The 24,678-nt window shown below is 31.8% G+C and overlaps 1 protein-coding gene across 1 annotated transcript in view; it reads right to left on the bottom strand.

Moving 5' to 3' along the window:
• LOC127700730 (protein CFAP20DC-like) overlaps nt 1-24,637 on the bottom strand; it is a 32,325-nt gene extending 7,688 nt beyond the window's left edge. Inside the window, exons 1-16 of the mRNA XM_052204347.1 lie at nt 24,397-24,637; nt 20,559-20,642; nt 19,227-19,320; nt 18,098-18,170; nt 17,608-17,725; nt 16,121-16,277; nt 14,909-15,000; nt 13,282-13,363; nt 12,506-12,609; nt 11,253-11,325; nt 10,686-10,871; nt 9,804-9,950; nt 7,803-8,003; nt 3,035-3,200; nt 2,295-2,409; nt 693-1,364 (exon numbers count right to left, since the gene is read on the bottom strand). Of these exons, the coding sequence (XP_052060307.1) occupies nt 693-1,364; nt 2,295-2,409; nt 3,035-3,200; nt 7,803-8,003; nt 9,804-9,950; nt 10,686-10,871; nt 11,253-11,325; nt 12,506-12,609; nt 13,282-13,363; nt 14,909-15,000; nt 16,121-16,277; nt 17,608-17,725; nt 18,098-18,170; nt 19,227-19,320; nt 20,559-20,642; nt 24,397-24,417 (2,385 nt within the window). The 5' untranslated portion in view covers nt 24,418-24,637. The remainder of the gene's footprint in view (nt 1-692; nt 1,365-2,294; nt 2,410-3,034; nt 3,201-7,802; nt 8,004-9,803; nt 9,951-10,685; nt 10,872-11,252; nt 11,326-12,505; nt 12,610-13,281; nt 13,364-14,908; nt 15,001-16,120; nt 16,278-17,607; nt 17,726-18,097; nt 18,171-19,226; nt 19,321-20,558; nt 20,643-24,396) is intronic.
• Nucleotides 24,638-24,678: the final 41 nt, after the last annotated feature.

Here is a 24,678-nt window from a genome sequence, read left to right as displayed (position 1 = left end):
AAGAATGTACTAATCTGACCTAGAAATGAGTTTTTTTTTTTTTTTTTTTTTTTTAAGAAATAAAAAGCCTCTCGATTTAAATTCCTTTACTTATAAATAAAAAAAAATACTGTTACATCAAACTGTAAAATTACATTTAAAGAGCTTGGTAGAAAACCAGGGACATTACATGGTTAGTGGTTGGGAAAAGTGAAGTGACGGACAGGAAAGCAACTTCTTCGCCCTACTTACCCACTAGTATGAGTCTTTAGTACATAATAGGATCTCATTGTTGTTATGGTATATGCCTGTTTTACTACATGGAAGACAGAAAATTGCAAATTGAACCACCAATAGAATGTCAAACATGCAGAAAAGCGTACCTTCAGCAGGCGTTTTATGTTTAGCCCTTAAATGGGGATATTTTTAGATAACGCATGTGAAGTGTTTTATTCTGATTACCCTTACTTTGTCTCTCGTAGTAAAATTATTTGACCTAAAACATGTAAAATTCATAACTTGATAAACTGCTCTCTAATGTTGTTTATAACATCATAATTAATAAATTTAAAAAAATTTAAGTCCCAAGGATCCACACTAGTACATATTCCCTCTTCTGTATAGCATGCTCAATTTGATGCATATCAAGTAAACCTACTGGCTGACTCTTAAAGGGAGCCAATCCAGTTTCAACTTCATACTACAATACTTACCTCAGATGATTTTGCTAACGACTTTCTTACATCCGCCTGAGAAATTTCCCTTAAAGACTTCCGACTCATGCGTGAAATGCTTCTATTTGTAAGAGTAGCTTCTAAAGGATCTTGTAATTGACTAGCACTTAATTCTGGACTACCACTGGCCTTTTTAGGTCCATTTTGCAAAGGTTTCAGATTTAATTTTGTATCTTTAGAAGTTTTAGATCCCACACTAATTTCAGAAAATCCTGTGTCTGTAGTACTGCCTTTTTTAGAGGCAATATTTTTAGAAATTTTCTTCTCCGTTTTATTTTTGGATATCCGTTTATCACTAGAAGTTTGTGGACTAGCACCAGCACTAGATGTGCCACTATTAGGTCTATGTACAACTGTGCCACTCTGTGGCCTTCCTCCTGAGGTACCACTTCCAGGTCGACTCAATGATGTGCCACTGCTTGGACGACCCAGAGATGTGCCACTATGTGGCCTACTATTTGAACCACTATGGGGTCTACTATTTGAGCCACTAGCTGGCCTGGACCCTGGTAGTTTTTTTCTAAGTTTACTGTCATTTTCATCACTACTTGACTGGTTGCCATTATAAAAATCATCTTCAGGCTTTGGACCTCTTGACAGAGTGGCTCTATTTCCTCTTCTATGTCCTTTGGCAGTTGAAACTGTATTAGTCTGCAATAAAAGTAAGTAAGATAAAACTGGAAAATGCAACACTGAAAAGCTAATGACAAAAAGTTTTTAAAAACTTCTAGTCAAACTATTCACTGAATAAAGATAAAGATATTTATTATATTCACCCTTTTAAAAGACGTAATGTTTTTATTTCAAGCTTTGCAAAGGAGTCTTTAATTTATGCTTGCTTATTTGTTTATAAAAGACAGTGGGTTAACATGTTAGGAATAACATAACCCAATAAATGACTACACTTTATGTTCCCTTGTTACTGACTTGTGTATTCAAGTGTCACATCACAAAGATTATTTAGATACTGCATGTACTTCAATGTTCACTAAGCTAAAAAAAAAATGTTTTATAGGATGTATTGAACTACACTTGGTAATTTCATTATTTTTAATCTAATGAAAAATGCAAAGATTTTTTTACAACAAAAATTGTATTCTTAAATTTGTAAATGTATTTACAATGCATTTTCATAAATTTCCAAACACTTCTACAAATCCAATCTTTATCAATTTAAAGTAACGACTAGACAAGTGGTCCTTCACATTTATCCTTTTATTCTGGATAACTAAGTTGTAATGCTTAAAGAACTGAAGTTAATATTGAGATTGTATTATTAGGTTGATCCATGTCTCAATGAAATTTACACGACATCTTATAAAATTCATAATATTTGACCTTCTTTTATTTATAAGTATGGTGATTATTTAGTCTCTTACATATTGAATGGATTCACTTCCATCACTGAATGTCATTTGAGAGATTTCATTTAAAGTATTTTTGCTTTGAAGGAATATGATAATTTAATAATTTCAATTACAAATACTCCTTAACATTTGTTATCTTGGGGGGCTTAACAGAAAAGAAATTATACCAAAATAAATCAAACATAATTATAAATATTAATGAACAGTATCTTACTTTACTCAGATCTGAGTCATTATCGACTATGTTGTTTGGAGATAAACGCCTCTTGGGTGCTGACTTAGGCTTGGATACAAACAAAAACATTTCATTATTTTCTTCCTCAATTTCACTGAAATAGAAAATAAACTTCGATTCTGCATAAAGGTAAAACTTACTGCTATTTCATTAACACTTTTTCTACACCTACACTAGCAATTATTAAGAACTTTCAATATGGTTGGTTCATTTTTAACGGCTGTATGGTAACTTTATTTTTGTTCTGGTTGAATTGACATTGGTGAACATCACCATTGTTAACCCTGTCGCTTGTTCATGTGCCTTTCCCATGTAAGGAACATAGTCAGTGATTATCTTTATCCCTTGATGTTTTGGTTTTTTTTTTTGGGGGGGGAGGGAATTTAGTGTATTGTTGATATTAATTGTTTCTTCAAATATTTATAAAATTTCATTATATTTTAATGCATTCAAAAATTAAATATTGACAAATACTTTTCTAAACATTTGTAAATTTATATTCATGTTCGAACAATACACCTTATCGCTATTTGTCCGCCATTACTGGACATCACACAGGTTCCCGTAAAATTTTGACGTCACAATACAAAATATCTGACGCCACAATGGAAAAGTGATTGTTGTATGACGTCAAAAGTTCAAGCGGGACAGATTCTCGGGTCAGCCGGGAATAGCGATAAGGTGTATCAATGAATTGATGCCATATCAAATAAACCTACTCATCGCTTTCTTCATACTCTCCTCCACCTTCATCCTCAATGTCTGATTCTGCAGAATTACCTCCATGTATATCTAACACATCCTCTCTGTTTAACATGGCTATCACATTACTTACAGATTCATCCATATCTCTACCATCTCCTTGGTAATTTCTAACATTATATTCTTTGTGAAAAAAAAAATCAAATTTAGTAAAGGGTCCTGAGAACACTGTGCGTTACCTGAGATTGCTGCTGTCAGTGAAAAGTGTAATGTTGACTCCAAAAATTCTATTTAAGGTCAAGTTACAGTAAATGAACGCCATCTAGCGGATTCCGCGAAATGTTGCGACGTTTTGTACGAGTTACGTCCCATTGACTAGATTTAGCAATGTTGCTACCGGCAACTTTCCGACGAGACAACGTTAAATTTGATGGAAAGTATGTTACTTCTAGGAGAATGAACTTGTTTGATAAAATTGAAGATGTAGAAATGCTACAGAATTTTGAAAATTAATATGAAAATAGTCATGAAGACTTAGTCTATCTTCAAAATTGAAAATAGGGAACTTGACTTGCGTCAGGGAGGTAAGGTAGTAACGTTAGACCTTGGATATCTCGCCGACCAGTTAAAACAGTGTAAAAACTGTAGCTCACCACTATTTCTACATAATTGTGATGGGGAAAATAGAGTGGTCTCGGAAGTATTCTATATGTAGTATGTTAAAAACGTCCCTACAGAAACCCTACATTCACTGGACATCGTCCCGCAGAAAATAAGAAGGATGCAAGTCGGGACATTAATACTAAACTTTTAGTCTTGGTAAGATATCCCCTATTTTGAAAATTACCACACCAGTCGGAACAAGTAAAAATATTTTCTAATTCAAGAAAAGGGAATGAACTACATAAAATTCTCAGCTGCGTCAATCAGTCTTGAAACAGATGACACAAAACGATTTTAAATTAACATTAACCTTCTTCACGATTGCAACAATCATTTAATATTTATACATCACAATTTTTGAGACTATAACACATAAATGATAAACAAAAAGTTATAGAGATTCATCGCTACAGTTTGTTTTCTAACGATTTTTTGTTATGGTGTTTTCTTTCACGTCCGCAATTTTGTGGAAAGTTTCGAAGCTAAAAATAAAACACAAATCCTTAAATAGACACATGTATAAATAGTACATGGTTTGAAGAGTTATATATGGTATATTTTCCTAATAAAAGAACATCCAGTGGATCCTAAAAGAATTTTCTTAGTATTGATTAGTATTGTTATTTCCTCAAGGTAATTGATATATCAATGGTTAAAAAAATAACTGGAAACAAATCAAAATGTGTATCCTGAAAGTTTAAACTCAAATATAGAATAGAACTGTTCTCAATTCTATTTCACTCATACAACTGAAGGTTAAAAACGAGATTCTGTCGATCATGTCGATATCATACTACCAATATATACATGTGTGTGTATCTACTAAAAAAATATGCACACACACTTTCAGTACCCAAAGTAAAATGAAAATCCCGTAATAAGTCAGTACTTCAGTAAGACAGCAACCAGACAACAACACCAGGCCACAAAAAATGGAAAAGGAAAAGACATCTGATGTTGTGCATTTGTGCAGACAGATGGAATTTAACAAGTTAAAGACAAAATTTTCAGTCATGTTTCAGTCTGTGATTGCTTTTTTTTTTTTTTTTTTTTTTAAGGGTTGATACGCTTTTCAAGAGCTTCATTAATATAAATTGTTATGTTAAAAATAAGGCCGTTAGTTTTCTTGTTTGAATTTTTTCACATTTTTCAAATCGGGGCTTTTTATAGCCGACTAAACGACATAGGTTTTTTTGTCTTTTTTAAGTCCGTACGATAGTCTGTAATTGCTTATATCCACCTCATGTGAACTTTAGTGGATAGTTGTTTCATTTGCAATCAGACCACATCACCTTGTTTTTATATTTATTGGTGTCAAATACAGTTGCTCTCTGATGCACATTAATTAATTGTCACATATGATAAGATTTAAAAGGGGTTTGCAGAATACAAGATAATGGCGAATATAGAAATTGAATAGAGAAAAAGAGCCATAAATAAAAAAAGGATAGAGAATAATGGTTCGCAAAAGTATAAAGAATAACAATGGAAAATAAAATAATAAAGTTAATACAAGTGTAGTGGTTAAAGACATGAACCATGTACAGAATAAAGCAATCATGTAATATTAGAAGAATTTTACAATAATTTTTTTAGAATAAGCGTTATATTCAAAATTAAAGAAATTTGCCATTAAAATTAAAGAATACAAAAGTTAAGGACACACTTAATATAGACCCTTAAATTAATCGTTGTATTATCTCCGTGTTGTTGGTAATAAACCAAAAATATCACTAGTCAAATTATGCAGAGGGTGTTGTATTTGATGCAATATATTCTTATCTTCCTTTTCCTAATGTATCTTCAATTTTTATTGGTTTACATTGACCAAAGCCTTAGTTTAATATAGTTTCATGTTATTACTATACCACCAGATGTATTAATAACCACACGACACTCTTTCAAGAATTTGTAGAATCATTCATATAATGTTTATTTATATATGGGACGTAAAATTCTATTAAACAATTGTATAATCTTTGTAAAAACAGACGACTGCACAGACATAATACATTTTGCAGCAGCATATGAGCAGACCACTTTCTGTCGTTATATAGTACCAAAAACAAGCTATCAAATGTTCCGCTGGTAAAGTTACCGGTTTTTCAAAAAGTGGCCAAATCTTATATTGGAACAGAGAAATAATGCAAACAGATGACCTGCAAGATAGTCTAAGAAATTTTATTAATTGGTTACCTGATACAATGCAAAGCTTTTTTATTCGAGAGTTTTAGTTTATTCCATGGAGATAATTCTTTCTTTGGTAGTTTTGAACAAACTATAAGGGTTTTGTTGACTCGCTATCTTTGCTGAAAACGGTGCTACCAGAGAGGAAACAAACTGGTAAAGGTTATAACCAGGAGAGCCTAGTATTTGACATTCTTGGTGTCAAATACGACGCACATAATGCCGTTGGAGATGTTCAAGCATTACAACAACGAGTAGAACATGTGTCGCTTCCCACTGAGAAAGTTGCACCACATTCATTCTCAGTGGAATATGTTTCACAGTCTTATGAACGTGAGGGGTCTGATGGTGTGGCCAATCTCCTATCGGAACTTTTTTTTTTTTGAAAAGCCAGAGTCACATAAGATAAAATAATTGAGTCAAGACATTGGGATGATTTCTATTTTTTTGTTATAACTATTTTTGCGTTCATGTACTTACAAAGTATTTTTGTCTGAAATAGTAATTTTTTTAAACATGTTTATTGATAATGAACATATCATATTTTTTACAACTGTTATAATTTAATTTGAAATATGTGTCAATAAAAGAGGGTCTGACTGGGGTTTACGGAAAAAAGAGTAAAAGGCAAAAACTGCAGAATAAAAGGCAAAAAAAAAAAAGAATAGAGAATGATGAGGTGCTAAAATATAATGAATAAAGAATACAATACTGGTAATACAAAATAAAAATCAATAAATGAAGGACCCTCTATCCAGACCCTTATGATAAAAAGAACCTATCAATACAAAACACATAATCATCATGCGTAATCAACACCAAGAACGTTGGAAATTCATACCATGATAACTTGACGTTATGTAATAAAAATGAAGACGTCACGATTTTTGATGTTTTTTTTCCAAAATGTTGAGGTTGCGTCGTTTCTAGAGGGAAAACGAAGTCGGTGACCATATCTTTTTTTCACATCATCTTATTTGTTAGACATAGAGGAAGAAATCATCATTTTTTTCAAGAATTCTATGGAGTGAATCTCGTGATTTATACAGGAAACCGAAAAGTGTAGAAGAAAAATAAGGATTTTCCCTATATATTCAATGTAATTTAGTACCCTTTCGGACCATTTTAAAAATGGCTTTTTCTCGAAAACGAAGTCGGTGACATATACTTTTTTTTTTATTTTCTGATGTATATTTTCAATATCTAATTGAATTCTAAATTTTTTAAAAATCTATGGACTGGTCATTTACTGATCCTTGACCTTAACAGTAAAATACAGAAAAATAAATAAAACAGAACTTTTTTAAGATGCTATTTCTTGATTATCAAGAAGCTTCTGTGCAAGTTTAATAACATTCCATGAAGATTTAATAAAGTTATTGATGTCTAAAAAAACTTTAACCACAAACTGAACTCAATGTTGATGCTGCAATCAACAACAGAATGTAAGATAGCTTTGTTTCAATTTAGCCACTTTTGTCATAGTCTTAACAAAAAAAACTTTGTCATGTCCAATATTTAATAAAAGAATTGCATGGGCTATTCCAGAAATTTTGTCATTTCATTCTTTAAAAGTTGTAAAATTTTAACTTACAGTTAATGCACTCATATTTTATGAACAATTGTATGTTATCAATTCAGAGGTAAAAGAGAATCATTATCAATTCTGAGGTAAAAGAAAAACAAAGTGATAAGTTTAGCATAATATGCCAAATACATGTTTAAGTACCAGGGGCTAGTATTGCAGGATACTCTAGTGTCAGTTTAATATTCATATACAAATTTTTAAAAAATGTCAAAGTGACCAATCACCAAGATTTTTTTTGTGCAATTTAGGAATTTTTAATCAATTTTATCATTTTTTGTCAACATTTAAGCCTTATCTTTCAATATGACAGATTAAGGATCTACATAACACGAAGCAAGATTATTTACCTCCACTCTTTCTAGTGTATATATCCTCTGCCTTGCTGGAGAATGATGGCCTACTCTCTACACCTGAATCATTAGGGGAACCTGAGTTAAGGGACTCAGACTCAGAAGATGTCCTTCTTGGCCTGTTTGGACTTAAGTGACTTAGAACACGACTAGCTTCTGGTGGTGACTTAGTCTGTGGAGATGAATTCTGATTTTCATCTGTAATATAAGCATACAAAATCAGTCAATTTGAAAAAAAAATAAATATACAAATTGTTCTACACATTTTGTTTATATCTACTAGGGCTTCAAAATTTTTGTTTCTTTATTATAATTATATATCACAATTTACTCCTTCAACATGTGTATTTTGTCTTTTTGTACTCCCGCAACTAAAAGTTGGGGGGCATATAGTTTTACCCCTGTCCGTATATATATGGGTATATAGTTATTCCACATAACTCCTCCTACAGTTTGAACGCTAGGAAGTTTTCACTTTGCTGGATGTTTGAACATATATTGAAGGTGTGCATATGGTCAGGGTTTTGATTTTTATTAACATTTGCTCTTTTGGGAGATAGTTGAACTTTGTCATTTTGGAGTATATACTCGCATAAGAGGTGCATAGTTTCCAGATAACCCCTCCTACTGTGAACCATAGACCTATGTGCTCCCATGCTCAACTTTGTGTATTTTACAATAACACTTTGCATCTATCTCCTAGACACAATAATATCTCAAATAAAGTCCTACATTGACTTTTGTTATAATACAAATACTTCAGAGTGGAGTGCGGGGGGCATCACTTTGTCTAGTTATGGATAGAAATTATGAAAAAAACAAACAAACAAAAATAAATTATTTTCACATATACATTTTCTTTTATAAATTGGTACATATACACTGCTTGCTATATGTTTACACATAAATAGTAATTATACTAAAATTCACTTTCTGCAAATTATACCAGAAATGATAAAACACATTTATTTAAATGATTACAATCAATTATAAACCCCCTATTATAATTGTTTTCATTTTTTGATCTTCTAAGAATTATAATAAATGGGGAATGTGTCCATGGGACACAGATGATGCCCCCGCTTGCATATAACGTTATAAAGGGATATAACTCTAGAACTGTAAAAGTGACACCACCCAAATTTGTACTTGATTTGAGTTTTGTGGTAATAAGCATTGTGCATAAGTTTAATAACATTTGGTAGAGGCAAACTAAAGCTAGAGAACAGAAACAAATATTTGAGGAATTTTTCCATTTGCAAAGGGGCATAACTCTAGAACGGTAAAAGTGAGGCTACCAAAATTCAAACTTGATCTGTGTTTTGTGGTAATAAGCATTGCGTATAAGTTCCATAACATTTGGTTGAGGTAAACTAAAGTAACAGAACGGAAACGAAAAATTCAGCAATTTTTCCATTTGTAAAGGGGCATAACTCTAGAACGGTAAAAGTGACACCACAAAAATTGAACCTTGATCTGTGTTTTGTGGTAATAAGCATTGTGCATAAGTTTCATAACATTTGGTTCAGGCAAACTTAAGTTAGAGAACAGAAACGAAAAATTCAGCAATTTTTCCATTTGTAAAGGGGCATAACTCTAGAATGGTAAAAGTGACACCACCAAAATTCAAACTTGATCTGTGTTTTGTGGTAATAAGCATCGTGTATAAGTTTCATAACATTTGGTTGAGGTAAACTAAATTAACAGAACGGAAACGAAAAATTCAGCAATTTTTCCATTTGTAAAGGGGCATAACTCTAGAATGGTAAAAGTGACGCCACCAAAATTGAAACTTGATCTGTGTTTTGTGGTAATAAGCATTGTGTATAAGTTTCATAACATTTGGTTGAGGCAAACTAAAGTTAGAGAACGGAAACCAATTTTGGGACGTACGTACGTTCGTACATTGGTACATACGTACAGACGGACAAGGATAAAACTTAATGCCCCCTCCGTTATGGAGAGGGCATAAAAAATAGTCCCTTATTTGTTTGCTACCTTTCAAAGACCCAGCACTATTTACTCTGTCTTTATTTGAGTTAGTTGGACCATTTTTAACACGTATCCGCCTCCTTTTGTGTCTGTCTGATGAAGGTTCCCGAGGTGGATGTGGCTGTACAATCATTTTATCTTGTCTGTCAATTTCTGAAAAGTATTATATTCTATATTATTAAACTTGATTTTTATCATTTCATTGTATAACATTGTTAAATGTCAACAGGTCTTTTACATTTATCTTATAAATAGTATTGAAAATCTTTAACAAATCTGTTACGACGAACTATACTTTGTTGACACTACAAGAGTAGTATTGTTTTACTAATTGGGTAAAACACATGTTTATGTAAAGTTCAATGCATATACCCCTAACAATATTTGAAGACTTATCTAAATAAACATAAATATAAAACTTGACAAACTTCATTAAACATGAAATAAGAATAATGAGAACTGAAATCCACACAACACATGAATAATGAACAATAAACCTTGAACTGATATTAAACAAAAGTCAGTAAAGCTTGTAATGTCTGTTAAAACAAATTTTGCATAATTAAGCAATTGTAGATTTTCATCCACCTTCACAAAAACTTGTGTCGATAAGATGATTTCATATTTTCTTTGTATCAAAGCTAATTTGTAGGTAAAATATCTTTTCTTTTTTCATATGTAGGTTCAGAGTGTGCATTCTATGGAATTGCAACAACACTTAGTTGTATGATCAAGGAAACAAAATATTTGTATGCCATCATTTCCTTTTTCAATCTCCATAGTTATTTCAAATATTTTACTTTTCTTATAACAAATTAATGTAAGATTTTTTTTAGATAAAACAAAGATTATTCCGTTCAGGATTAAAACTTATGAGTCACTAGCTACCTATTCTAGAGATCATTTCTAATGATTCTTTGGTTAGTGGATCAGAATGCTGTCTCTGGTGTAATACTGATTTATTATGGTCATGCTTTACTGATCCAGCACTATAAACTTGATTTGTTGCCTCTGTCATTAGGCCATCTTTACTGGCTATACTTGCCGATAAATCCTGTCCTCCTCCATAGCCATCTAATTAACAAAATAAAACAAATTTATTTAAAAACAACTACACTGTAAATACAATTTTCTGCTGTGTTGTGTAGTGACAATGTAGACATGTCACTGCCAAATAAAATAAGTTTTAATTTCAAATTTAACATCAATTACAATTTCTATGTTGTGATTTGTATAATGTTGTTTGTGTTTTGATCGTTTTTTGCTTTTTGCATGGCATTGTCAGTTTGTTTTCATCTTATGAGTTTGAGTATCCCTTAAGTATATTTTTCCTCTCTTTTACAAACCTTGAGATGAAGAATTGTTAACACATGTATTGACAATTTTATCATGAAGCTGAACTATATATTTCAACGTGAGAATTAAAATACTAGCACACAACAATATAGTACAAACCTTCAACTCTTGAATGAGTGCCATCAATTCTAGACTGAGTATTTCTGTAACCTCTACTTGTATTATTACCAGGCTGAAAATGTGAACAAAATTTTTTACACAAACTGAGAAAGCATATATATCTATATTCCTTCTATGAATGACAGCCTTACAAACCATGATAAGTGCCTAATACATTAATTTTACCCTCTGTACTGTTATATGCATCACATTTGATGTATCTCATCCTGATGTACGTAAAGTTTGTATATCCAATCTTCAAACATTAATGCAAATTTATCAATAATTGTAGATTAATTCTCAATACTGTGGATTCAATTACATGTACATTTATCAGTACTGATTTTCATGGATTAATGAAAATTATATTTGCTTGGTTTTTTAATTTTGTGGTTTTGCCAAAGTCAAGCCTTGATAAAATTTGTACTTTGTTGATCATTTAAATTCTGGGTTTACCTTTATCCACAAAAATAAATGGAGAATGTGTCCATGGGACACAGATCATGCCCCCGCTTGCATATAACTTTATAAAGGGACATAACTCAGGAATGGTAAATGTGACGCCACCCAAATTCGAACTTGATCTGAGTTTTGTGGTAATAAGCATTATGTATAAGTTTCATAACATTTGGTTGAGGCAAACAAAAGTTAGAGAACAGAAACCAATTTCCGGATGTACGTACGGAGGTACAGACGGACAAAACTAACACTTAATGCCCCCTCTGCTGTGGCAGGGGCATAACAACAAAAATTCTTATCCTAGAAATTATAAAAATGATACACGATAAAATATATTCTGCAAGTTTTTTGTCCAGTTTTTATGAGAAAATTTGCCATTTACTGTAAATTAAGAAATTATTGCAAAAATTGCAACAGAACATGTTGCACAAAAAAAAACAACCTTGCATTTTAAATTTAGATATCATTATCTGTATGCATTATTTTCTGAAATCCCAATAATTAATATCACAACTGTGTTCATTGTTTAACAATCGCAATGATAAATGCACGTAATAACAATTAGTTTTTATTATGATTATGTAGTTTCTTACTTAGTGACATTTTGGCAACATTTTTATCAATTTTTAAATGTAATATATATATAAAATCATGTAACATTGCACACTTAAGATTGACAGGTTTCTCATTGTGGTCCAATGCAAGATAAACGGAAACAATGATAAAATAAGAATCCCTTCCCTTTGAAAGTTTGAGGTTAAACCTTTATGTTTCCTCTAATAAAACAGACATACCTCTTTTTGTTTTCGGGCACTGGTCGGGTTGACAGCAACCTTGGTACCAAAAGCAATATGGTATCTGCTGGTATCAGTAAAAGAAGATCTTCTTCCACTTAAATCTGAAATAAACAAACATTAATGGTATTTTTAATGTCATTTTTTTTTTAATTAAAAACAAATTAAGACCCCAAAATAAGGGTGGATGCAATCATAACCATACAAAAAATATGATTCTGTTTGTCACAAATTCTTTTCAAATTTTATTTTCATTTTCAGCTAGAGTACAGTCATGTTATACTTGTCTTTATATGGATATTATGATACAGTGATAATTATCGCCATAGATAATCTATAAGTATTTTAATAATAGATATAACTCAAATTTATACAATATATTGTAAAATTGGAAGGGATTTTTGTTTTCTTGTCCAGTATTCTGTCACCATTCTTTGTGTATGTAAGAGATTATCAAACCAGAATTTGTTTTGTTTCAAAAAGAACAAATTTTCTCTCGGATCTTCTTAAACACATCTATGCTGGTCAAAGGTTCATACTTAGAAGTTCAAGCCAGTTTATTCCACATCCCATTTGCCTACCTGGTAATACTGACTCAATAATTATTCTGAAAGATGTGAATCATTGGACAGTTTCACTAACATTTGCAGCAAATAGGCTACATTATTGTGGAGAAAATTGGTGTTAACAATGCATTGTTTGTTTCATAGTTAATTAAGATGTTTGCTCCAAAGTTGTCACAAAATAAACAATGGGAATTGAATTGAAATATTTACCTAGATCCAATGTGGAAGAACGACTAACATCCCCACCAGATTTTAATCTTTCTGCATGCTTTATTTTTGTTATATTCAGCAACTATAAAACAAAAAACTAGTTTGTTCACATTTCAAATTAAACAACCACTTCAAAATATAAAATATATTTCACAAATTGACTATGAACATATATATATATATTTGCAGACCATTTGTGTGTTTTTGTTAATTTTGATTATTATTGAAGTGTTGCATTCATGACAACCCGCCATACCAAGGTATCCACTTCATGGACTCTACCGAAAGGATTCACACAGGGGTTGGTTCACCAGACAGAGTTTAATATATATATAATGTACACATTATGCTAATGTTCATTTTTTTATTATATAAGATATACTATTAAATAGAATCTGGTCCTTTCATCTTACTTTGTAAATGTACCTTTCTGCCAGTTGTGTACAAAGGAATAAAGATTCCTTGAAAATAAATCACATAAAATATGTGGTTTATTCAAGTATATGTGGTAAGGTTTCTATTAAAGCATCAAATTAACTTAATTTTCTAACTTTCTATGGTTTCATTTTCAGAAATTCATATTCTGTTTTATATTACAGTCCATAAGTATGTTTACTGATAAACTTTTTCAAATGTTTTTTTTCTTCAAATATTTCATTCTATCTATTACTGCTGTGCTGTAATGTTCACATTTTGTTCACTGAACATTAGCTTAGCACGATATTTACTCTCAGATAGAAATTAATTTTCACATGCCTGCAAAAAAATTCACCTTTTACACTAGTAACATTACATACTGTGGATTCATTTATTTTCGTGGGTACCAATTTTCGTGGATTAAGGAAAACTTACATGTTCGTGAATATTTAATTTCGTGGTTTTTGACAATGTTTGCATACAAGCCTATAGTAAATTTGCCATTCGTTGAACTTTTAATTTCGTGGTTAACATATAACCACGAAATCCACGAAAATTGGTATCCAACGAATAATAATGAATCCACAGTATACTGTAAATTCAGAAATTATTGCGAGGTTTTTATTAACGCGAATGGGATAGTATCGCAATAATTAGAACTCGCATTATGATATTTGATACACACATCTATGTGCAGATTTTCATGAAATCGCAATAATTAATCTCGCATTTGTGTCCACTCTTCAAAAATCGCAATAATAAATGCACGCATTAATTTCTGAATTTACAGTAAACAAGAAATGGTGAAATGAGTTTACTTTTATTATGTTGTGCATATAATAATTTATGGGCCACATGACTTCAAAGTCAGTCTTATTTCCTGGACCCATTCCATTAAGGAATTGACAAATTTCTATTTATTATCAATGGATCAATGTTGAGTGCAAGAAGAAATGCTTATATCGTTAGGGGGAGGGTATAGCACTCACAAATAGTTTATCCCCGCCACATTCTTGAAGTGCCTGTGCCAAGTTAGGAGCCTGTAATTTCAGTGGTTGTCTTTAGGTCATGTCTGTCATATTTGTTTTTTGTAATTTAATGCTGACTATACCATTTGGGTTTTTCTCATTGTTGAAGGCCATACAGTGATAATTGCTTCTATCCATATCATTTTAACTATAGTGGATAATATACAGAATTCAAAACATACCTGAGTTACTTGGTCCACATCAGACGCTATCTGGAACTGTTTAGGAATCTGATCAATCTCTCCTGAATTGCTAGATGGACAGCCATACAGTTCTGAAAATTTTAAAAATGATTGGAATTCAGCACATGCACATTTTATTATTCTCTGAAGCCAACACGAAGCCTGAAAGCGCTTGATGTTTATGTTTGACACTGGAAGCATACCTATATGACTTCACATTATTTAGATGTCAAAGAAGACAAGACTGTTTTGATTGATTTTCTTTTTATGAACCTTTTACACATAAAAAATAACTAAAATGGACTGATTCGTTTATATTGCATTATAATGAAACTTGGTTTTACTGTCACAAATATCCATTTACCTAGCTCTGCTATGCATTACTAGGTCAACTTAAATTGTGACAATAATCCTAGGTCTCACGTAGGAAAAGCTTCAAATACAATACAGTTATCTGAATAATGAAACAATGAATCTGTCAATAACTGTAAACAAATCAAAATTAGTAGACATCAATTAGTACCTGCTGTGGTTTGATTTATACAGAATATGAACAAATGACTTCCAAAGGAGTCAGTTCAGTATGGGTCATATTTGACCCCGATTATTGAGTTTTATGTTTTAAGATAAAAAATATTTCAAAGTGATAAAAAGACATGTCAGAAAGTAGAATATAACTTTTTTTGTCAAAGTTATAGTTTTAAAGAGTTGGTTTTTACATCCCAAATAGGTCAAAATGGAGATTTTACGGAAATATGACAAAATCTTCAAAATTTCAACCAAATTAAGGCCTAGGAAACATAGAGCGCAGGCATCAACAAACTAAATATTCAGTCAGATATGTAAAATGTTTTAACATTTTGTTGAAAGAGCTTCTTTGTTGAAGCAAGCGCTCTATGTTTCCTGTCCATAAAATCAATTGAAATTTACCCGTTTTCATTGAGTTTTTGTTGAAAATAAAAATGAGTGCTATTTGTGACCTCATGAATAAAACTCAAATACATAAATTTTCAACAAAAAGACATATTTTTCCCAACTAGTCATTGTATTAGCAATGATTCATTGTGATATTGGTCAATGAATCCCAATATGAAATTGTAGCTAGAAATAGGGGTCATTTTAGGATGTTATCAAACCTACTCCTTTTGACAACTTAAACAATGTACCAAGAAAAGAATTTGTGTGAATTTAGAATTACTGCCTGTACCATACCTTCATCTCCTGCTGTATCAGGAGGCTGTGTTTTCATTGTGAAAATCCGTCTTATTTTACAATTAGCTGAGACTGTAATAGACTCGATAGCTTTGTATGTTTGTCCTCTCCAGATCTCTCCTACCATTGATACCATATCAATACACAAGTTCAGCCACTACAATTAATAAATTGATGCTAGATTTAAACGTTATGCCTTTTTCTGCTAAGCAAAAATTAAAGGGAAAAATCCCATAATACAGTTTATTAGAGCTGTGTGTAATTTGCAGGAGGACTCTATAAACTTAACCTATGAATTTTAATTTTAAAGGACATTTGGTCTGGTAAACACTAGCTTTACCAGACCGAATTAAATTTTACCAGACCAATTTTTTTTTACATCTAATTATATATTATCTGACAAAATACAAAAAAACTTATGGTTGTTAACTTGTGCCCTACTCCTCTCCAAAAACGCACAAAAACGAAATCATGTGACAAGAGTGTAAAAGTGATGAAAGTTGAGCACAATTGCCTGAATGCATTTCAGTGATAAAGAAAAGTAATGTCATATTTTAATGGATTTGACCTGAAAATTATTTGTGAACTAAAATTATTTAGAGTTTCTGTATAAAATATTTCCTGTTTCTTCCCTCTTTTTCATATATCTTGGTTTTCAATTCTAGTGTTTATATTTCACAGCTGTATTTTGTGACCTGCTTGGATTTTTAAAAATTTATTTATTGTGTTTGATCGGCAAACCCAGAATATTTGCCTTATCCGTTCCCGGAATCTGATCCGGTATTGTCTACATTTCCGGTTGATGGCAGCCATTGTTGTTTTCGTCAGTCAGATATGTTTTTACTCGGATTTTCACATTACTTGTTGGCGATTTTCGGCATAAAGCTAGCGGTAAAACAAAATAAACATCGCTGTCATGAATAATAAAGATGAAAATGAAGTTTGAGATCGTTTGGGAATTTTGCTAGAATGCTAGAAAAACCATGAAAAATAAACAACACCGAACATTCGGACCGGAATTCAACAAAATTTTACCAGACCGATCCATTATTCACCGGATTTGTCCGACGGTCCGACGCATTTCGTGTAGTCTGGGTGCTACATGTGCATCATAATCTGCCTACCATTCTGGAGCACCTGAGATCACTTAGTTTTTGGTGTGGCTCGTGTTGCTCTGGGCTCTTGATCATAAAACTTTACTCAGTACTCTGAGTACAAAATTTTTGCTAGAAACATCAAATCCAGTATTTTGATTGGTTGATTTCTGAGTCTGAGTAGAAAAATCGTGCTCGAAATTTTTATGACCGCAAGGCCAGGCTTTAGTTTTTTATTTAGTATTTTGTAAATTGTAGTTTTTTTTTTAGTTGTTTTTCATTTTTTGCAATGATTTAGTGGGCATCTCCTTGACTTGTGAGATTAAATTCTCCCTTCGGTATCTTTTGCCTCTTTTTTAATAGTTAATGTGTTTATCCTTAAAATTATTTTACCTTATGTTTTTTCATGATAGTAAGAGGAACTCTGGCATGTAATGAGGCTGCTACTTGGGTTTCTTTCTGTGTTGTAGATAGGAAAAGTCTTCTTTTGTTGTTACCTAAATCTGTTACACTGCAAGAATATACAAACTTCTGTCACTTCATATTACATGTATATAGTTAGTTTGAAGTCACGGAAAAGACAAAGCAGCCACCAAAAGGGACATTGATAAATATAAATTTGATTCTTTTGGAATTTATAAACAAATTTTAGTGGATGGATAAATCCTAAGCAGCTCAACTTATCCTGTGTATTTTTTTCTTGAAAAAGGACTTGAAAATGTATGACACATGTACATTCTTTCATTTCTTGTTTGCAGTACTGTATGATATGCAACTGGCCACTGCAATTTGAAATCAGGAGTAAAAAAATAGTATAATATACACCATTTTAGGCAATAATTTTCTGTTAAAACTTATTTTAAAAACAGCAATGAAAACTTACCCAAGTTCTATCAAGAAGTCTTGCCCTTTACCAACAAACAACTGTAATATCAGGTACCTCTGTATCAGGGTTACTGTTCATAGAAAAGATGATTTTGTTCAATAGGGAGGATAATGTAATAATCAAAGTGCTTGTAAGCACTGAAGGGTAAAGATTACTTCCATTTTGCAATTTTGTGAATTTAAAATAAAACATTGAATTGAATCTAGATAGGCAAATTATAAATTCAAGTTGGAGTTATCTTCCTTTGTTCATGATTGTACATTTGTAGTAGAACCTACTTTTATCACAGATTCATACACCATGCATTACTTGTGTGAATTTTAATTAAGTAAATTCATCTTGATAAGTACTGTAATTAAAATACACATCATATTGTAACTTGAATATCGAAGTATAACATATCATTAATAAATTGCTTGACATTGACATTGACATTGCTTGACATTGACTGGATATGATCTAAAGAATGATCACGTCACTGCACTATTTTGTTTGAACTATGAAAGGTAGTGACAAACATTGGAAGATTTAGATATCAAGTCATTACCATTTTAATTGCATTTCATGCAATCTTTACCCAAAATTCAACTTGACTTAGCAATATTTGTTACATGAAGCTTAAGGATAATAACAACCTGAATCCAGTTTTTTCCCTTGCTTATGTATTATCAATGGTTCAAAATGACAAAATGGCTGCCACTTATTGATTAGAATCTGTTACCTCTCATGAGAACTTAAGCACATCCTTTGTTTTTATTTGGAGGGGAAGTACCGGTAGCTGATTTTGTTCAGTTTTAAATTTTCTGCATATTTTTTTTGTTTATCAGTCACATCACTTTTTTTCTTTTGGAAATGTTCTTTGTCCTTTGATTCAAAGTGTCTTTCCTTTCTGTATTGATATATGTTATGCAAAAAAAAAATGTTAAATAGTGGCATTATATTTCACTCTGTAATTTACTGCATGACAGTGGCAATCTATGTGGAGCAAATACCAAGATATCAAAGTTTTATACATCGAGTAAGATGGTGGAAATACACAATCGGAGCAATCTAGGAGGAAATACTCACTTTGTGGAATCACCATGCTTGTTGATCACACACTGAGAACTGTATCTTACAAACTTACGGGATTGTTTTGGATCCTTTGGTATCTGTATTTTTGTAGTAGCCGGCGTTCCCTCAATATAAAATACATAGCTCTTCACTTCTTTTTCATATTCCTAAACAATACAGAAGTTTTACATTGCATAATTAATGATATAAGATATTTGTTCATTTTTTTTAACCAGGGAAACTCCTCAATTATGTTAATGTAATTTACTAGCTATAGCTACTGAAAACCTTTTATTCTGGCTAGGTATGTTTTTTTCATTTTTTATCATAAATTTGTTGAAAAATCCCCAAAATGACAATTTCCAAAATCAGCAAACTACTATACTAGTACTTACAGGTACATGTAGTATTCCATTAACTTGATAAATCATAAATACCCAAATATGGATTTTACATGTTCAAGACTTTTGATAAAGAGAGAACTCATATCACTGCACTTTCAAAAGTCATAGATGCAATTAAACACTCAAAATGATGATGATGGATGGCTGCTTAACGTCCAGTGGCAAATTAATATGCATATTCAGGATGAGAACATGTTAATGTGATATGACTTTTTAACCTGTTTTGTACTAGACCAACATGCTGAGCTGGATTTTTAACGTGCTAGTTTACAAGGTAACAGTCCGCAGGTTGACATGTCACCTTACTCGGACACATTATTCTGACTCCGAGTTGACCGGTCTTTGCTCATATCCCTTACTGCTGGGTGCTTAGTGGAGAAGCAGCAAATACCAATTTTAAAGTCTTTGGTTTGACCCGGCCGGAGTTTCAAACCCATGACCTCCCGCACTAGAGGTGAACATGCTACCACGAGACCACTGAGGCGGTCACTCAATATGAAACCCTTATCTTCTTATCAAAGATTAAACTTAGTTCGATTCAACTTGATTGGTTGAAATTGCTCAGAATTTTTTAAGGATAAGACTTAGAAAAAGTCAATGGATAGCCAGGAATTTTTTGCCAATGATAGCAGGCACAAAATTACAAGACTGGCTTAACACTAGCTCTTTATTACAGGTGAGTCAAACAATCATAAAATTAATTACAGCTAGATTTGTTGCTATTTTAATGCAGAAAAACATGCATGCTCATTTCATATTTTCATACCATTGATTTAATCAAGGCTGTGTTTACTTTCTAACAATAATTTTTTTTGGCAATGATTTTTTCCTTCTTGAAGACACACTATAAACAAATAAAGGCGACAGTAGTTTATCTATGTTCAAATCTTGTAACTCGATTTAAATGATACAAATCAAGGCAACAAACAGTAACTGCATTTTTTCTTCAGAAAACCTGATTAAAAACCAAGGGAATAGCATAAACTCTAACATATATATACCTTTTTAAATCCATTACTTGGATATTTCCAGTTTGCAAGTGAATCTTTGCCTTGTGGTGTTAAAACTTCAAAGTACGGTCCACCCTTAAAATGAAATAAAATCATCAAGAACATTTTCGGCATGTAAATATTCAAAACAAAACAAAATTTAACAACTAGTTTATAGAATATCATATATATATCTTTTATCCGGTTCAAGAATAAATACTTAAGAGTTTACAGTAATCAAATTCACTCAGGGATATACATATTTAAAATCTATTTATGTTTTTATATAAAACATCAAAATTTAAGAATTTTTTAACGACAGTAGAAAATTATACCTTGAAAAATTCTATTTGGCTCGTGTTAATACACTAAAGTATAGAAAATTGATGAGCAAATTAAACAAAAAGTCAGAGCTAAAAAGATTATGCAAGTTCATAAAGTGTGTTAATAAACATGTGGGTCCTCCTGGCTAAAACGTATATTATTTTGAAACCACTGTATTGTATATAAATGTTTTGTAAATAGATGCATATTCATGTACATATTTTGCACTCTCTCTGTACCTATGTATCTGCAATGGTTATGAGAATAAAGATATACTCAGAAACTGCCAGTTTTAATGTAATCCAATAACTGATTTTGATAAGTTCAAGATTAACATTTCATGAAGCAAGCACAGTGTTTATGAAATAAATTTCCTTTGGCATGAAGATGCAAATATTCATTATTGGCACAAAATTGGTTTCATGGAATACACAACATCATTCTGTTCAAATAATAAATAAATTTGGCTCTATTGGGCAGTATCATAACTTTGGCAGGAGAGTTGTTGATAAAGTTACCATATCTTATCCAGTTATCCTTTATATCCAAAAATACTAAAATATGCCTGGCAATATCAGTTGAATTTTATGAAGAGACTTCAATGACCCATTAGGCATGTTGTTTCTGAGTTTCTTTGTTTCTAGACTCTATATGGCTTCAGTATATTCAACCAACAGCTGTGGCTTCTTTGTGCCTAGGTAAGCTTTCTGTAATAGCCAGCATAATTTGTCCTTGCTATCTAAATTATGTGCCAGCTTTTCTTGCCTTGATCAAGTTAGTGGTCATACTATTGGTAGATGAATTGAGCAGGTTATTTATTGTGTGTGTGTTTTACTTTATTAAAGTACTCATACTAAAGTTTAACCACATGTGGTCTAGATAGACAGAAGCATTGATTTGGGTCTACACCACTGTAGTACTTTCAGAAGGACCTTCCGCAACATTCTGGCTATATACATCATATAAACTCATTCGAATTGGGATTTTTGTATCTCTTCTGGATTTTTCATAAAACTTTATACATGTTATACATTTGTATATACATGTATAGGAACATACAATTTCATGCAAATTTGAATATCTGATTACTCAAAAGTATGAATCAATGCTAAATAATTATAAAACAAACATGCACCAATTACAAAATGTACATTCACCAGCTCATCAGGTAGCACCTGGCTCATATTATAATATTATGGATGACTGGTCCTAACTTTTACCCATGCAAAACTTTTCGATACACTGCCAGTTCAGGCAGAGTCATTTTGGCCATACTTCCAGTTTGGGCATACTTTGTAAACTCCTAACTTTCGGCCATGGTTTTTAATAATTTATTGAAATGAATGCAGGAAAATACAATTACTTTATAGCTAAAGTACAAATTATGTTTTTATTAAGTAATTGTTGAGAAAATGCCTAACAAGATAACAATAAAACAGCTGGACCCAAGCTGAGTCCAAGCAGATACAAACTTAGTTGATGAATATATTCTTTTAACAATACAAGCTGCTTGAGTAGCCTTTGAAGTACCAACCTTGCAGCATGAATGGAACTATTTTTTGTAACTAAAAGTTAGTAATAAACACTAATTTCTGCTGTTTGGTATTTGTTACTTGTTATAAATTCACCAACTGTTCGCCCAAAATCATGTTCGCCCCCTTTCACGTTCGTGCCCCACACGTTCGCACACTGGGTGCGTTTGCACCCTTTTTATTGGTTTTGTGTTGAATAAAGTTTTAATTGTGTTTAAGTTAGTATATTGCTATAAATAAGTTTTTCTTATTGTTTCAAAATAAAGTGACATACTAATAAACTGCTTCGCTAAGCGCAGCTGGATACGCCCACAGAGGTCCAACCCTGAACAGTTGGTGCAAAAATGGACACAATATTCAAGCTTGATACAGGTCTGAATATGGATTGTAATTAAATATTTGACATATTAAAGGTTTCTGAATAAATGTAGTCAAAGAACTTGAAATTGGTTATATGAATTGAATTTATATTCAATTAAAGATTTCTTGCTGTTGTGCAAATCACTGTGCTGTTGCGCAATACTAAGTAAATCTGTTGTCAGACTATGAACAAATAAAGTTCAATTTCTTCTCAATGTCATATTTGAAATTTATGAAAATCAATAGGGAGATTACATCAATAGCTATAAATAATTCACCAAAGTTTCGTGAGAACTGATGAAAGCATTTTTGAGTTATTGTCGAAAAACTGGAAAATCCCCCCTTTTTTAATGAATAAAACCCTATAACTCAGAAATGTAAAATCTAAAATTTATAAAATTCTAAAGGGAGCTTACATCAAAAGATATAAACAATTCACCAAAGTTTCATGAGAACTGCTGAAAGCAGTTTTTAGTTATTGTCTGAAAACTGGAATATCCCCCTTTTTTTATGAATAAAACCCTGTAACTTGGAAACGTAAAATCTAAAATTCATAAAAATTGAAAGGGAGCTCATGTCAATAGATATAAACAATTCACCAAAATTTCTTGCAAGTTGGTGAAAGCATTCTTGAGTTATTGTCATTAAACTGGAATATCCTCCCTTTTTTAATGAATAAAACCCCAAAACACGGAAACGGTAAATCTGAAATTTATCAAAAACGAATGGGAGCTCACGTCAAAAGATATAAACAATTCAATCAAGTTTCATGCATATTGGTTAAAGTGTTTTTGAGTTAATGTCCGACATGTTGATGACGGACGGTCAACGGTATACCATTATACGTCCCGTAAACAGGCGTATAAAAATGTAAACAGGAAAAATTTTCATGAAGATTAAGGCAAAGTTCATTCATCTAAGACTTGTAAAATAAAGATGGAAGATACCAAATCTTCATTGAGTTACTCATAATACCAAGCTAACTACATGCAGTATTGATTTCAAAGCTAGTTATAACAACAATCATGATTTTCAAACACAGAACGATAATACCAAATTTGGCTTTGTAAATACCAATTAACCCAATCAAACATACAGTAATTAACATTTAATAATAATCATCAAATCACAAAAAAAAAAATTTCATTTAAAAATTCTCTAATTTTGATTTAAGAAAATTTTAAAATTTTGATAAATAGTTAATACATCTAATAATTCAACTATAGTATTTGAATAAAAAAAGAGGGTGCGAACGAACCCAGGGGGTGAACGTGTGGTGTGCAAAGTTGCAAACATGTATTGGGAGCGAACGGACCCAATACCCCTTCGATGGCTTCATGCCCTTAGTTTCTTGTCAGGATATAATGCAAGTTTACAGGTTAATATATAACAAGAAAACATGTGCTGCTGGGGAAACATCACATGGCCAAACACTTTCGCCTTTTCTATGGTCGATCTAGTACTGTGCCAGACTGTGGCCAAATTGTGTGGTAAACTATAAACGTCTCAAAAGCACTTTTAAGAGCATTTTAAAAGTTATATGATGTACATCTGCTGGTGAAACTAACACAATTTTGCAATATTTTAGACAAAGATCTATTGTGAAATACATAAAAAAAATAGAGTGTGCCTACCTGGTATTCGTTTTTGTACATTTTGCCTGTTAAAAGTGTTATATTTCTGCTGCAGTTTTTTGTCTTCTTTGAGTCTGCATAATTCACTTAATCTGCCCTTTCGAATTTAAGTTTATAATTGAAATATTTATACGTGCTATATCAACTTGAAAATGCTAACGTTGGCAAAATTTGGCAAATTAAATTTAAAATGTTTTCAAGTAATTCGGGCACTTTGCATATTTCTTGTCCTCCATTTTGGTTGTCAATGATTTTTGACGAATCAAATTGCGTGTTACAAAA

Source organism: Mytilus californianus, unplaced genomic scaffold (genome assembly GCF_021869535.1).
Source record: "Mytilus californianus isolate M0D057914Y unplaced genomic scaffold, xbMytCali1.0.p SCAF_1, whole genome shotgun sequence".
Classification (NCBI taxonomy): domain Eukaryota; kingdom Metazoa; phylum Mollusca; class Bivalvia; order Mytilida; family Mytilidae; genus Mytilus; species Mytilus californianus.
The sequence above is the reverse complement of the archived record's forward strand: the minus strand, read 5'-3'. Positions and strand labels throughout refer to the sequence as shown.